Below are 15,256 nucleotides of genomic sequence, written 5' to 3' on the forward strand. Positions count from 1 at the left end.
GGATACGTGTCCCACAGCGCTCTCCGCAGCATTAGTCATGCTGGCCGATGGAACAGACACAGAGACCCACCCGGCCACGCCACAGGCTCTTGACCAGCCTTCAAAGAATGAATCTGCAGTTGCATCAGACAGAGTGGGGGCAATCTCCACATGATAACACCAAACAGGAAATATGACCATCTAATCCCTTCTTTAAACACAATGACTGAAACTTGGCTGTTTGCAGGGCCATAAAGGATCATGTGAGAATGTGGCTCGCTAGCAGGGGAGTGGTGTGAGAGGTAGAAACGGCATGTGTGGTACGATCCCATTATGTAAGATCGTGTGTGTCTGTGTATGACAAACGTGTTGGAAAAAGGCCTGGATGTTTCCAGGGCTGACGGGCTGCCACTCTGTGACCTGCTCACCCCTGGGTCCCCACGCTGATTAAAATAATTCAGAAAAGAAAGCTGTCGAACTTCAACTCCCCGATGACTGTTTGCTCACCATCCTGGGAAAAAAAAGACATGCCGCACAGTCCTTTAAATCCAGACCTGGAGCAGCATCCCCAGTGTCAACCATGAAGAAGTGTATTTTCTCTCTAAAAGGGAGCCACTTGTTCAATGCACAACCCAGCACAGTGATACATCGGTGATGACAGAGGGACGAGCAGCAAGCCGGTCAAGGCACGTGCCTCTGAAGGGTGGTGAGTAACAAGGGAGGCAGGAGGAGGGTTGGGGGAGAGCGGGGAAGAGCCCGGTGGGAACAGATGCTTACACAGTTGCGTTTCTTGCATAGGAAGACTGAGTCTGAGAGACTGCAAAGCTTCTTTTCTAACACTGCCCTCAGCACTAGTCCCCTGAGACTTCCTTAGGTTGTCATGGAAACCAGCCACACCTGGAGAGGCATCGGGACCCCCTGGGCTTGTGGGGGGACCGAGAGATGACGGGTCTGGGAACGGTGACGTCGGCCCATTCTGACAGGTGTCGCCCTTGCTGGGTACATCCGGGCCTCCTCCACCGTCTGAAGCTCTGTGTACCTGGATACTGGCACCTGGAAAAGAGAGCATGCTGGGCTATCATGGTTTTAACAACTAGATCAAGTTGTTTTTCAGACACGCAGCTAACACAGGACAGAAGGGACTGTAGATGCAGGAGCATGAGCTATCTCCACGCCCCATGAGACCGTTTGCTCTGGGAGGAGAGCAGGCCTCACTCTCCTCACATAAGTGGGTGGTATCGGACAAGCAGCTCAACTGCTCATCTGTGGAACCGAGATTGTGGGATTTAAGTAGTAATGTCTCCTTTTCATTTAAACAAGACCAATGAGAAATTCCATGAATGTCTGGTTTTAAAAATAGAAAAAGGAAATAAATGCTAAAAACAGAGCTGACAATGTTCCTAACAGGCACTGGAAACAGCACGCTAACCAGAGCCACAGCCTCGCGCTTACACCAGGGCAGTTCCAAAGTTGTTTCAAAACGTAAGTTTATCCTGCAAAATGAGAAATCTAAGGCAAAGAGGTACAGTAACTGATCCGAACAACTAAGGCAGAGTCAGAGTCTGTACTTCTGTTTGATGAGAGTTTGCTAATTAAAAACCCAAGTTTAACCAGCGATGACTATACACCCGCGTACCCAGCTCAGTTTCACCCACTAACATCACTATACACAGATTTGTCATACACTAACTGAAACCTATTTCCTTGTCTGAAGAAAAAAAAGACTTCTTACAATTAAATGATTTTTACCTTCTCTGCCCCCTCACCCCAGTAAGGGAGCCAGTTGGCAGTCAAGAACCAAGACGGCGCCTGGAGGGAGGAAGGGAGGGTCCAGGGGCCTCTGGGTGTGGTTCTGGAGGTTCCCAAGGGCAGCAAGGTCCCAGCCTCCCACAGGGATCCACGTCACTTGGATCCCTGGACGTACCCAGGATGCATCCAAGAAACTGCCCTTTGCCCAAGGAAATTCAAAATGGGTTTCTGACACTTGACATGTGAGCTCCAACCAATACAGCGATTCACTGTCACACTTCCCTGAGAGTAAAAACCATAGAAACAGGGCACCACAGACTCAAAGCAGAATGAGGACACTGGACCACAGCCCTGACCTGATCGTCTGCTCTCATGCAAACATCCCTTTGGCTCCATGATGGGTGAGGCGGAAGGGGAGCCTACATTTCAGATACAAGGTAATCAGGTCAATACCACTTTCTGATGGGCTTATAGATCCGGGAGAGTCTCTACATCTTCCTGTTCACATGACAAAATAATTTTTTGAGCATTATATTGCACTTTAAAAAAATCTAGAAGGCGGCCCCAAAAACATTAAGACTATTATTCCCAAACACAAGTCAAATCCTGGATAAACAAGTAACAAAGATGACGACACAATGACAAAATATGGCTACTACCACTTCTCGCTGTGTCTGAGTACTTGTGTCTTATGCACCATTTCTTTCAGGCCTCACAACTACCCTCAGGTGCGTGCACCGTTCATCTTCCATTTACACAAGAAGTGAAATGAGATCAAATGAGAGCCCTGCTTGAGGGCTCACTGTCTCAGTGACAGATCTAAGAGCTGGCTCCCTGTCTATCCTGCTGTTGAATCCCTGGTCTTGGGCCCCTGCTGTTATCAGCCCTGCCTGGCACTGAAGGAGCACTAATCAACAAAACCATTCAGATGCAGGATCACTTGCAAGAGCAGAATGCAGTTTCTGCCAGCAAATCGGTAGGTACAGACTCTACGACCTCCAAGCACACATCGCACCGACCCTCCTAAACAGGGAGGGACATAAGAACCGAGTGAATAATTCACCCTGTAGTTCTGACACATGAATAACCCACCAGCTAACATGCAAATGTGGTCCAGTAATCCTTAGATCACTACTGGACCACTTCTGGATCCCAGTTTGTAAAACTTAGGCAACCCACCAACAAGAAAGGTAGGATGCTAGGCAGGGAACAACGCGGCAATGAAGACGCACAGAAGTCTTGAGGGGAAACAACGCCGCTGCAGCCTGCTGGAGCAGAGCACAGGACAGCTCCTGCTCTACTTAACACGCACGGTACTTGATTTCCAGTTGCCACCAACTAAGAAAGAACACTCACCTAAGTAGTAAAAACACTCTGAACATAAAGTTCGTTATGGTCTTAAACACCACAGTCATGTTCCAAAATGCAAGAGGACCCACGTCCTCCTATTTAACGGCAAAATGTCAGCAGCAAAGAGTAACCGGTGACTTACACTGGGCTTCGTCCCACTGGTCAGGCAGCGCCGGTGAGCCTGGGGGCTGGGGGAGGGCCTCCGGGTCAGCTGGGGTACCACTGCTGGCTCCGGCTGGCATCCTGTCCATGGTCAGAACAGCACAGGCTGGGCTGAGTCTCAGGGGCTGCAAGTGAGCTGCTGGCAGGTTCAGTTTCGGCCATCAGCAGGAGCCAAGAGCTTCTGGGAAGAACCACACTAGGCCTTCCATTCTGGGGAGATCTAAAGTCTCATAAGTGGTTTGAAATCAAACCAAGTAATATCATGATACCTGATAGGAGGGAGAAAAGAAAGAAAGAATTACGAATCTTCATTTGTCAGATTTGAATAATAATTCCAGGACTAACATTTGGCTCCCAACTCACATCTATATAATAAACACAGATTTATTCATTCAGCAGACAACGCTTCAGTACCTACAATATCCCAGGTTTTGAGGATAAAATGCTGAACCAGCCAAACCTGGGCCTGTTCCTGAAGGTGCTTAGTGTCTGCACTGGTGCTGGCTCAGGGCCATCCTGCCCAGCGGAGCTGGAACTGGAACTGTAAACACCACAGGGAGCCTCCGAGCAGAGGCAGGGCTTGGTAGGCTGAGGAACGGAGTTATTTGTTAAAATTTAAGTAATCTGAGTTAAACAACCACATGTGACCAGTGACGTCTGTACTGGACACGCAGGCCTAAGCACTCCCAGGGCTCCCAGGGCAAGCCCCCCTCCCAGGAAGCCTGACCTGATGGTTGAAGACGCAGGTGCACAGAACGTGGACACCGTACACTGTATCGGGGCAAGCACAGGGAGATGAGGACACATGGAAAGGAGCCTCCATGGAATTGGGGTCCAGAGAAGGCATCTCACAGCAGGTGACCAGTCTCGTCTTTCATTTCTGTCAGGATCAGCTTTTAGCCCATCCTGCGAGGCTTAGTTCAAGGGAGGAAAACTCCACCCCAAGTTCAGCAGCTGGTTACCGTTTTGGAAGCGTACTGAGGACATTCATAACCTGTTCCTCGTCATCAGATAAGGCTGGAGCCGCATGCATTCTGCACAAATGTTGGCATTTACTTCCTTTAAAATAAGTTTCACACTATCCTATTCCGGGTTTCATGAGTTTCAGGACAAAAATTTATAGGACTTCCTTCTCCAGCTTACAAATCCCACACAGACCTTTCAGATAGGGGCCTGAGCAGTGGCCACACAAGGCGGGGGACTGAAGCCGACGCCACAGCAGGAGGGTGCCGGCATGCTCTTTCTCCACAATCCTCTCTTGCCGTACCTCATGACCAAGCAGCCACTGGTGTCTGACATAACCTGGTCTCCCCATGATCGAGGCACTAGTGATGGCAGTGTCCCCCCGTGTAAACCAGGAGTGTCTGGCTTGCAGCTCTAATCATCCACACATTCCACTCTGCTGCCTGGCACCCTAGAGGCCAAAGAGGCTATGGGTCAGTACCAGTGCTGGTAAGAATATGAAACGGTTGGGGCGCCTGGGTGGCTCAGTCGTTAAGCGTCTGCCTTCGGCTCAGGGCGTGATCCCGGAGTCCTGGGATTGAGCCCCACGTCAGGCTCCTCCGCTGGGAGCCTGCTTCTCCCTCTCCTACTCCCCCTGCCTGTGTTCCCTCTCTCGCTGTCTCTCTCTCTGTCAAATAAATAAAATCTTTAAAAAAAAAAAAAAGAATATGAAAAGGTTATATGTACATTAAGAGTAGAACCAGCACTAAGGACTGTACTAGAAAGAACAGGATAGAACGTGTGACAACAGGGGTGACGACAATCCAACCAGCTAACAGAAAAGCACTGGGTGCCAGTGTGGCTCAGTGTCTCGCTTACGTAAATATTTGAAGACTGAAACAATACCTGGATCACAGAAATGAAGAGAGTTACGTGACGCTGTCTGCAGTGAGTTTGCTATCTTGTTTTTGTCTCTACAATAATCAGTAACCTCTTTCATCCCCAAAGCCTTTCTGGGGTGGGGTAGGGGGTGGAGAGACAAACAGGCTCTTGGAGGCTCCACACCTGTCCCTGCACATCCCTCAGGGCCCTCCAAAAATCACCGTTCCACAGGGTCCCAGCTCCACGGAAAACCACTTGGCTACTGTAGATGGCTGATCGTATAGAGAAGATACCCACAAAGCAAGGCAAGGCATACAAGCAGCAGGACAGCCAGGCTGTCCCCTTCATCGCACGCCTGCCACTTCAAGAACATGCAGCAACACAGTGGAACGCGGGACCAACTGTCATTCACAGGGGGCAAGGCATACGAGCAGAAGGACAGCCAGGCTGTCCCCTTCATCGCACGCCTGCCACTTCAAGAACATGCAGCAACACAGTGGAACGCGGGACCAACTGTCATTCACAGGGCATACTGTATGTGCTGCCCAACCCGAAACGTTCCTTCACAAAAGAAAATGTTTGCATTTTGCCTTCGAATTTCCTTGTTTCTGTCCTGTGGGGGTACGGGTGAAGGTGTGTAAATCATCTTTCCCTATGATGCCTGAAAGGGTAGCAACAGCAGATGAGTGCTTTTCAGGCAGAAGCTGGTTTCTCTGCCATGGATGCGTCCTCCCCCTTGACCACCAGGCAAATTCCCAAGGACCCTTGCATGTCTACCATTCGGCATTGCTCTCAAATCTCTCCTCGGCATCAGGTAAAGCACCTGTCCCACTCCCTTCTGCCATCGAGATAACCCTTCTGTGCACACCACCCTGCAAATGTGTGTGTGCCCATCTCCTCCACCATGCTGCAGGAACCTCGGAGGCAGAAGTCACTGCTCCAAGTCTGCCCCTACCCCTTAAACATGCCCTACTCTGAGCTGTGCTCAGCGCAGGCTACTGACTTCAATCTTTGGCTTTGCCAAGTTCCACCCCTTAGCAACCAAGCTAGTGGCCCCACAATACAGTGTTTCCCTCCTGAACACCAATGCTGCCTTTTCAAATACAGAAGAACTCTAACCATTCCTACTGAAAACACGTGGAAGCTACAGTTCCAGTGAGAGACAAAGAATGCCCCTGGAAGTTATCAAGTGGCAGAGCAGCATGTAATGGCCACATCCCAAAAAGGCAACGTCACCTGGATAAGAAGGAAGAGCAGGCGGCCAGACAGACTTCACTCATGTACTAGAGACAGAATATGCCAACCGGACAAGGGAAGGCAAAGCGGCCGCCGAGGAGCCGTGGAGAACACGCCACCGAGGTAGGCAGTGACAACACTGGACCCTCACACTGCCCGGGAAAGAGGAACTCTGGCTGAGATGTTCAGGTTCCACCAAACATGGAAACAAATGGGTCAGGCCGTCTAAGCCCGATGCCATCACATACTCATTTAATTCCCTTTATTTGGATTTCTTAAAAAACAAGAAACCTGCTGAACCTGAGAGCTCCTACCCGCTTCAGAGCTGGATGATGGAGCCCTCCACAATATGAGACCCTGGGCCTGGGACGTGTCCTGGTAACTCTTAAAGATGGCTCCTGTTCACGTGCAGCTCCTCCTGCAGCCAGACAACAGACAGAACTCACTGCCCAGAATGGCCTCTGGTGAGGCGGCATCTCCCTGTAGGTAATAAGATGGCATTCTCTGTCTGTCCTCAGTCTCAGGTGAACGTTACTTAGCGTGACTCAGTCGTCAGGGTCTCATTCCCTCACCACTGACAAAAAGAGGGCAAGAAGGGTCAGAGAGCTGGGAGCACAGCACAAGGAAGCTGTTATTAGTAACATACATTCCAGTTCCTGATTTAAAACAAAATTACAATACCAGTCTTATCACAGCAGCATTTTTGACCACCTGTACCCTGCCGTTTCCTGGAGGGAAGAGACAGGGCAAAGTTATGCCTTATAATGTGTTCGTAACTCAGAATTCACGCCATCTGACATCGAGGGACTTCATACCAAAAAAACTGGCTCAGGCAAGTGTGTGTGACTTCCGGCTTTCCCCATACAGTGGGTGACGTGAGTGCCAGATACACACGAATAGCTCCACGTACCCTGCCTTGTTCAGGTTGTTTCCACTGGCAATTACAAACAGCACGGCCAGAGAGCAAATAGGACTTCCTCAAGAAGATAACGTCTTGCTGAGGCCACACCAGTCACCACAGGTAAACAGGGGCCGGTGTGCAAAGCCTCTGCAGAGCAACGCTGTGGAAAGGGTGGGCTCCAGTGTCAGCCCCGACTCCTGCAACCTCAGCTGCACGGTCCTGGCAGACTTCTTAACCACTCCTAGCCCACTGCCTCATCAGTGAGATGATGAGAAAAAGAATACAAAATTTTGCCAAGATGAAACACAAGGCACAGGTCCGTCCCACACCCTCAATAAATGGTCAGTGTTATTATTAGCGTTGTTTTCTCTTCAGCGTTTGCTTATCAAAACTGACAGGTAAAGCCAACCGAAGATATTCTCGCTTAGGAACGTACGCTGTTGAAAACTGGCCAGAAACAAAAAAATAAAAAGCGCTACTTTTGAATCTGAGTAATGTCAGATGATTTTTATTTTCTTTTCCTGACATTCGAGGTACGTGAACTGAAAGCTCTGGCTCCAGAAGTCGTTTAGCAACACTAAAGGAACGACGTGAAGTGTTTTAAATGTGTGACTCACCTGTAAATGGCAGACTACGTCCCAGCGGTTTTTAATCACACTGACAGTAAAACCCAGGCCTGAGCATGAACTAGGAAGCGGTCGGCCACCCGGCTCCTCCCTGCGCTGCAGCCCTGTCCCCCGTCATTTTCCTCCCTTCTCATGACGACCTCGACATACTTCTTCAGCGAAGTCCCCCGAGGTTACTCCTCCCTCGGGGTCACCACACTGCTGCTCCTTCTGCCCGAAACACTCTCGTCCCACAGTTTTGCACGACTGGCTTCTGGCCACGGAGGCCTTCCCGCAGACCCAGCCCATCCTAGGGCCGCACTGACGTGCCCATCGCCCCCCTGCAGCCGAGTTCAGCGCGTCCCAGGACCTGCAGTGCACAGCGCCTGTCACACCGCTAACACCCGCCAGAGCTGTCCGCCGGCTCCGGAGGTCCAGGGGCCGCGCCTGGCCGCGCTGCCTCGGGCAAGGACCGCGCTCAGCCCCCCGGAGCTGGCCGGAGGCGAGGTGCAGGGACGGGCGGGCAGCTACAGGGACTCCCTGCAGCCGACAGCAGGTCACGTTTGTCACCTCTGACAGAAACCGCGCCCCGTTCCGCACACGCAGCGCTCGGGAAGGGCTCGCCGGGCGGGGATTCAGGAGGCCGGCTCCGGGCCCCGAGGCTACCAACGGCGAGCTGCGGGACCGACGCGGGGCGTAGCCGCTCCGGGTGGAGCCGCGGCCAGGCGGCCGCGTCCGCCCAGGCCCCGGCGCCCCTCGCCCACCGCCTGGCCTCCGCCGCGACCGCGCCGCCGCCCCCCGGCGACCCCGCGCCCTCCCAGGCCGGAGTCCCAGGCCGGGCGCTTGCCCGCGACCCTCACCCGAGCGCTGTGGAAGCCTCGGCGGCCGCCGACCGCACTGCTCCAGCGGAGACGTGGCCGCGCGAGGGGCGGGGCGCGGCGCGTCAACGGGCTAGGACCCCCCGGAAACAGCCTGCGCGCGCTGCCTCCGTTCCGGAAGACAGACCGTCCTCTTCTGCTAGCTAACAGCCGCCCTCGGCCCGGGCTGCCCCGACCGCAGGGTGGGACTCGAGAGCCCACTCACAACGGGCGCGAGGCTGACTTCAGAAAGCGAGTCTGCCAGTCTCTCCCTTACGGAAATGCAACTTGTGGACTTGCAGGGCCAACTCCAGCAGGAAGCTAAACGAGCGAACTTCCGGCGGAAGTGGCGTGGCCAGGGCTCGGGTCCCCGCCCCTCCCAATCTGTCAGGCTGTGGGCGTGGTCACCCCCGCCCCGCCGCGGCCCCGCTGTGGGGCGTGGCTAGGAGGCGCTGGCGGTGGGGGCGGGGCGATGGGCGGTGTCCGGGCCGCTGGGTGGGGCGGGTGCGGGGGTGTCTCCGCCGGCCTCGAACCCCGAACGCCCACCTCCCACGGCGCCAGTTCTTGTTTACCGCAAGGTGCCGATGCAGAAGTGACTCCTGGGGCGCCGCATTGATGTCCTACCTCTTCGGCAAACACGGCAACGTCGGCACGGGCCGCGAGGTGGAGGCGAAGGGTTTCCCTTGTTCTGTTCTGGGTCTGAAATCGTTCCGGTGCCGTTCTTTGAAAACCCTGTCCTTCCTCCATCGACTTGCTTTTGCCGCTTGTCCAGAGTCGGCCGCCTGCGTGTGCGGTGGGGTGTTTCCGGCTTGTCCACTGCTTGTGGCTGATGTCGGCTGTCGCCTACCCCGCCTGCCCCGCAGCCGCCCGCGCCCCGCAACCGCGGGCCCCGACGCCGGGTTGGGCATTTCTCCCGCTTGCTCTTTTTCAGGATTGTTCCAGGCATTTGCGGACCCATGCCCCCCATATAAATTTTAGAATAAACTCGACTGTGTCTATGAAAATCCTTCCTGGGATTGTGATAGAATTGCATTGAAACTATAGAACAATTTGGGGAGGAATCGACATCTTTCCTGTGTTGAGACTTTCAATCCGTGAATGCGGTATGTCTCCCATTTATTTAGGACTTCTGTGACTTCTTTTGACATTTTGTAATTTTGATCACACCGACCCCGTACATGTCGATACCGAAGTATTTAATTTTCTTTGCAGTAATAGTAAATGGTATTTAAAGTTTGGTTTCCACACGTTGTTAGTATAGAAATGTAGTTAAATGCTGTGTGTTGATCTTGTATCCTGAGAATTTGCTGAACTCACTAGTTAGTTCTAGGAGTTTTTCTTTTCTTACTTTTTTTTTAAAGATTTTATTTATTTGACAGAGATAGAGACAGCCAGCGAGAGAGGGAACACAAGCAGGGGGAGTGGGAGAGGAAGAAGCAGGCTCCCAGCGGCGGAGCCTGATGTGGGGCTCAATCCCATAACGCCGGGATCACGCACTGAGCCGAAGGCAGACGCTTAACAACACCCCTCTAGGAGTTTTTCTTATAAATTCCTTGGAATCTTCTACATGACCATCATGTCATCTGCAAATGCAAAATTTAACTCCGAATGATCATGGACTTAAGTGTAGAAATGTGTGAAACTATAAAACTTTCATAAGAAAACAGAAGAGAAATTTCAGGACTGAGGGCTTGGTAAAGTGTTCTTGGACATGATACCACAAAAGAACAAAATGAGTAAATTGGACTTCACCAAAATTAAACACATTTCTTTTGAGAAAGATTCCGCTGACAATGAAAAGACAAGCGACAGATAGTTAACAAAAAATATTTGGAAACCATATATTTGATAAAGGACTGGCACCTAGAATATATTAAGAACTCCCAAAACTTAAAAAAAAAAAAGCAGTTACGAGATAGGCCAACATATGCAGAGGCATTTCACCGAAAAGTATATACAGATGGCAAAGGAGCTTGTGAAAGATGTGCAACACCACCCGCCATTATAAAAAATGTGAATTAAGACCGCCTGGAAAACGTACTACACACACCAATCGGAGCAGCTAAAATAGATAGTAGCAATACCAATGCTAGCAACGATGTGGAGAAACTAGAGTTTTCATCCTTTACTGGTGGGACTATAAAATGGTACAGCCACTCTGTAGATTGGCGGGCGGTTTCTCTAAATTAAGCATATACTTGAGTGTATGACCCAGCAACTGCACTCCCGGATATTTACCTCAGAGAGGAAGGGAACTTAGATCCACACAAAAACCCGGACACTAGTTTTACCATAGTTTTATTTGTAATAGCTCAAAACTGGCAGCAACCAGGATCCGACCACAACGGATGAATGGTTAGACAAACTGTGGAGCATTCACACCATGGGACTCCCTCCAGCAATAACCAAGGGACTGTCGATACATGCAACAACTTAGACAAATCTCCAAGGCATCATGTTGAGGGGAAAATCTCAACAATACCCTATTACATGCTTTCACGTACATGGTATTTGTGAAATGATATGATTAGACAGATGGAAAGCAGATTACTGGTTGCGGGGGGGGGGGGCGGCTAAAGTGGGCAGGGGAGAGGTCTTCGCGGTGAGAGCGATTCTGCGTCCTGAGCTGTACACACGAACGTCTTTCCGGGTTTTGAGATCGTACCACAGCTGTGCGAGGTGCCGCCAGTGTGGGAAGCTGGAGAAACAAATTATGAATAAAACGTGACAGACAACAGTCAGCGTAAAAACAAATGAGCCTATATATTAATGGCATTTTCATGCAGGAAAAAAATGCTAATTAAGTAAAAATTTTAAGTTTATTAAGGTATCATCTACATACAATATAATTTACCCATTTTATGTGTACAATTCAATTTTTAAATTTACAGTTACATTTACATTTTAGTAAATAAAACTGGACTTACTTCAATGCAGTAATAAAACATTTCCATAACCCCAAAGGATCCCTCTAGTCCGTATGCATGCAGTCCCCCCTACTCCCCTTCCCCCGACAACCACTAACCACTTCCTGTCTCTATGGATTGCCCTATTCTGGACATCTCATATAAAAAGAACCACAGAATATGTGATGTTTTGTGACTGTCTTCTCTTTTACTCAGCATTAAGCTTTGAGATTCATTCATTTTACCACGTATCAGAACTTTGTTCCTTTTTACAAATGAACAATACACTGCACTGTCCAGATACACCATATTTTGTCATCCATCCATCCACTGGTGGACACATTCCGGTGCCTTGAATGTGCTGGTCATGTTCTAAGTGTAGGGTTTAGCTGGGGAGCAGGAGACGGGATCCCTGCTCCAGGCCAGCTTTGTTTGTGTGGGGAAGAGCAGCCCTTCAGGGCATCATTCATGTGAGGAAACGGTGTGTGTCAGCGGGAGGGGTTACCATTTCTATCACTCGTTCACTCAGTATTGTGGCCTCCTGTGCTGCAAGCAGTCTTCTAGACTCTACACGGTCCTGCTGTCGCGGGTGCTTACGTCCTCCCAGAGAACCAGACAGAGAACCAGAGGAGTCAGAAAAGGGCAGGGTAAGGAAACGGGGCGTGGAGGCATGCTGCTATTTCAGATGGACCATTTTGGGAGGCCCCCAGATGGGTTCGAGCAAACACATGAATAAAGTAGGGAATCAGGCAGGTCACTGTGGAAACAGTGTTTCTGGCAAGGGAACAGCAAGGAGAGTCCCGTGTTCAAAGATTTCTTTGAGGAAGTCATGGTTGATCATACACTTGTATGACGAAGAGGCAGGCAGGTGAGGGTCTGGGGAAGGAAAGGGTCTGGCTTTAGCAGGAAAGGAACCAGCAGAGTGGGACGGGGTCTGCGACAAGGGGGCAAGCTGCACGGGGTCTGCCAGAGTGGCGCGAACCCACTGAGGAGTTCCAAGATCACCATCTTCAGGAGACAAACATATAAAAAAAAAAAAATGAGGGCGCCTCAGTGGCTCAGTCGGTGAAGCGTCTGCCTTAGGCTCAGGTCCTGGGATCGAGTCCCACATCAGGCTCCCTGCTCAGTAGGGAGTCTGCTTCTCCCTCTGCCCTCCCCCCACTCATGCTCACTCGCTCTCAAATAAATAAAATCTTAAAAAAAAAATGAGAGCGCGCATGAGGTGTAAGAGAGAGGCAGGAAGGAGCTGTCCCCTGTGCGTCGGGGAAGCGATGACCAAGCTAGATCTTTGCGTTCGTCTGTGCACTCAGCCACCAGCCGACCAGTCCGCCAGTGATCCTTAGATTCTTGCCAAGCGCAGATGTTTGGGCCGAGTATACAACAGTGAATGAGGCAGGAAGATCCCTGCTCTGGGTTTTTGACGGGGAGACAAACAGTAAGCAAATGTTTACTTTCCATAATGCCAGGCACCAGGAAGAAAACCAAACGAGCACACCAGCGTGGCTGGTTGCTGGGCAGCACGAGGGGAGTCCAGGGAGACCCTCTGAGGAGGGGATCTGGACGGAGCCCTGAGTGGCGGGAAGATAGGACGAGCCGGTGCTCCACCGCGGCAGCGCTGCTCCGCGAGGACCCAGGTACAGGAGGGCCTGCAGGTGGGGGGAGCAGAAGGGATTTCCTGGGGAGGGCAGGGCCGCCTAGTGCGAGACTGCACGGGCCGCGGTATTGTGACCCTTTTGCTGTGTAGCAAGCCTCCCCAAAACATGGTGGCTTCAAACTGTACTAGTTCCTAGTGACATCGGTTGGGTGGTGTGCTGGTACGCGTTGTAACAAACTTCTCTCCAGAATAAACGAAAACAAAATAATCCTGATTCATAGCATTTACCAATTTCCATGGTGTCAATCCTCCCAGCGGGGCGAATTCCAAGCTACCAACTTGAGGTCACAAACGGGTGGGAGGGCAGGGATGGGCGCCGTCACCGAGAACCTACATCATGCAGACGTATCGAGCAGACACCGAGAACGACGTGACGGCCCGATGGAGTATGGTCATTAGGAAGAGAGGAGTCCTGAGCGCGTCTTACCTTTGTTTTTAACGTGACTTACGAATTCCAAATTTTCATGATTTTTAAATGGTTGTCTTTAAGGTACTGGGTCATGACATTCCTGAGACCAGAACAGCGGTCTCCTGGGAGCTGGCAAGGCAGCTCTTCTGCAGGTGACAGGGCTCATGGTGGGGCTGGCCAATCCTCAGAACTGGGTCTCCCTCAGGCTCCTCCGAATAGCTGGGACGGGGCTGAGAGCAGGAAGGGATGCACATGGCTTCACTCTGCTGCATTCACTTTTGCTGATGTCCTGAGAGACAGGATGGCGTGACAGAGGCCCGACTGGGCTGCACTCCATGTGCATCAAGGTCCTTAATTGGAATTAATTCTGTAGGGAGCTGTGAATCTCCCCCCAAATGTGTCTGGGCTCCTCCATGTCCCCACCCCTCACATGGGCTGGCATCTCCAAGGGGAGTAACTGAGACCTGCCTGGCGCTCCCTCCAGGCCGCTGCAGCACAGTCCCCATTAGGGTCGGGCCTCAGCAGGCTGAGGTCTGGCAAGCTGACTGGCCTGCTGGGTTTAAGCCAGACAGCTGCTTCCCAGCAGCCGGTCTGCTTTCCTGGTGACAACCCATGACACTCCTCTTCCCCTTGCCTGAGAGGGCCCCACCTGCCCATGGAGTACTAACAGCCCAGGTGGCAGCGGGAGCCTCTGGTCTGGCCCACTAGTGATTAGGTCAGGGATGAGTTCCCATTTGAACCAGTGGGAAGTCCACCTGCTTCTGCTTGATGGAAGCTGAGGTCTGAGAATCGGTGGCCATAAACACAGGGAGACAAGCGTTCGAGCATGGTGTTGTTTCCTGCATCCAGCCACACCTGAAGCCAGACCTACTGGGCTTTCTGAATCCAGTCAGTCCCCCATTCATTTCCTCTCTCCAGGCTGGAGGTTGGCTTCCTGCGGCTGGTGTCCACCACAGCCATCCTGATCCAGAGCTGGCCTTCTCTGGGCCTCCTCTCTGCAGGCTGCATGACGCTCCTCTCCACATCCTCTCCCAGTCTGGTTGCTTCCCTGCAGCAGAATGCACTCCGACACCACTCTGCTGCTCTCACATCTGGGCCTGTGACTCTGACCCTGTCAGCTCTGCAGGATCGAAGGGTAGTTGCGGGATTCTGGCCGTGCCCAATAAGGACCCCCCACAGTAGCCACAGGCCAGGAAGGTGCAACGCAGATGGGGGGCAGGCCTGGCCCCTCTTCTGAGGGACATGGGTCTGGGGATGGGCTGAGTGAAGCTGTGGGAGGAGAGGACAGGAAGCTGGCAGCAGAGACTCACCTGGGCCTGCTCCAGGACCCGGCCCAAGTATCTGCAGACAAGCACACGGGAGTCTTGAGCTGGCCACTCATGCCCAGGCAGCCTGTGCCACCACGACACCACACATACACATACACACGTACATGCACACACACACAGAGCAGGGCTCCAGCCCAACTGTGGGCCGGCTGCTAGGTGGGGTGGGAGGGTGTTGACGAACAGGAAGTCGCAAACCCACCCAGGTGTGTGAAATAGCCCAGAGAGTAACTGCCCTGGCCCCAAGCTCCTCCCAGGAGTGAGAGCAGACAAGCCCTCATTAGAAACAGGGAGCCCAA

General features: G+C 51.9%; 1 protein-coding gene across 3 annotated transcripts in view; it reads right to left on the reverse strand.

Annotated features, from left to right (window-relative positions):
- GOLGA3 (golgin A3) overlaps positions 1-9,004 on the reverse strand; it is a 42,528-nt gene extending 33,524 nt beyond the window's left edge. The window contains exons 1-3 of one of the 3 annotated variants that reach the window (XM_026514625.4): positions 8,667-9,004; positions 3,221-3,509; positions 757-1,032 (exon numbers count right to left, since the gene is read on the reverse strand). In XM_026514625.4, the coding sequence (XP_026370410.2) occupies positions 757-1,032; positions 3,221-3,329 (385 nt within the window). In that variant the 5' untranslated portion in view covers positions 3,330-3,509; positions 8,667-9,004. Of the gene's footprint in view, positions 1-756; positions 1,033-3,220; positions 3,510-6,614; positions 7,806-8,666 lie in introns of those variants that run through there. The other 2 variants (XM_026514626.4, XM_057305808.1) reach the window with 2 other exon arrangements.
- Between the last annotated feature and the right edge of the window lie 6,252 nt (positions 9,005-15,256).

This window comes from Ursus arctos, unplaced genomic scaffold (assembly GCF_023065955.2).
Source record: "Ursus arctos isolate Adak ecotype North America unplaced genomic scaffold, UrsArc2.0 scaffold_34, whole genome shotgun sequence".
NCBI lineage: Eukaryota > Metazoa > Chordata > Mammalia > Carnivora > Ursidae > Ursus > Ursus arctos.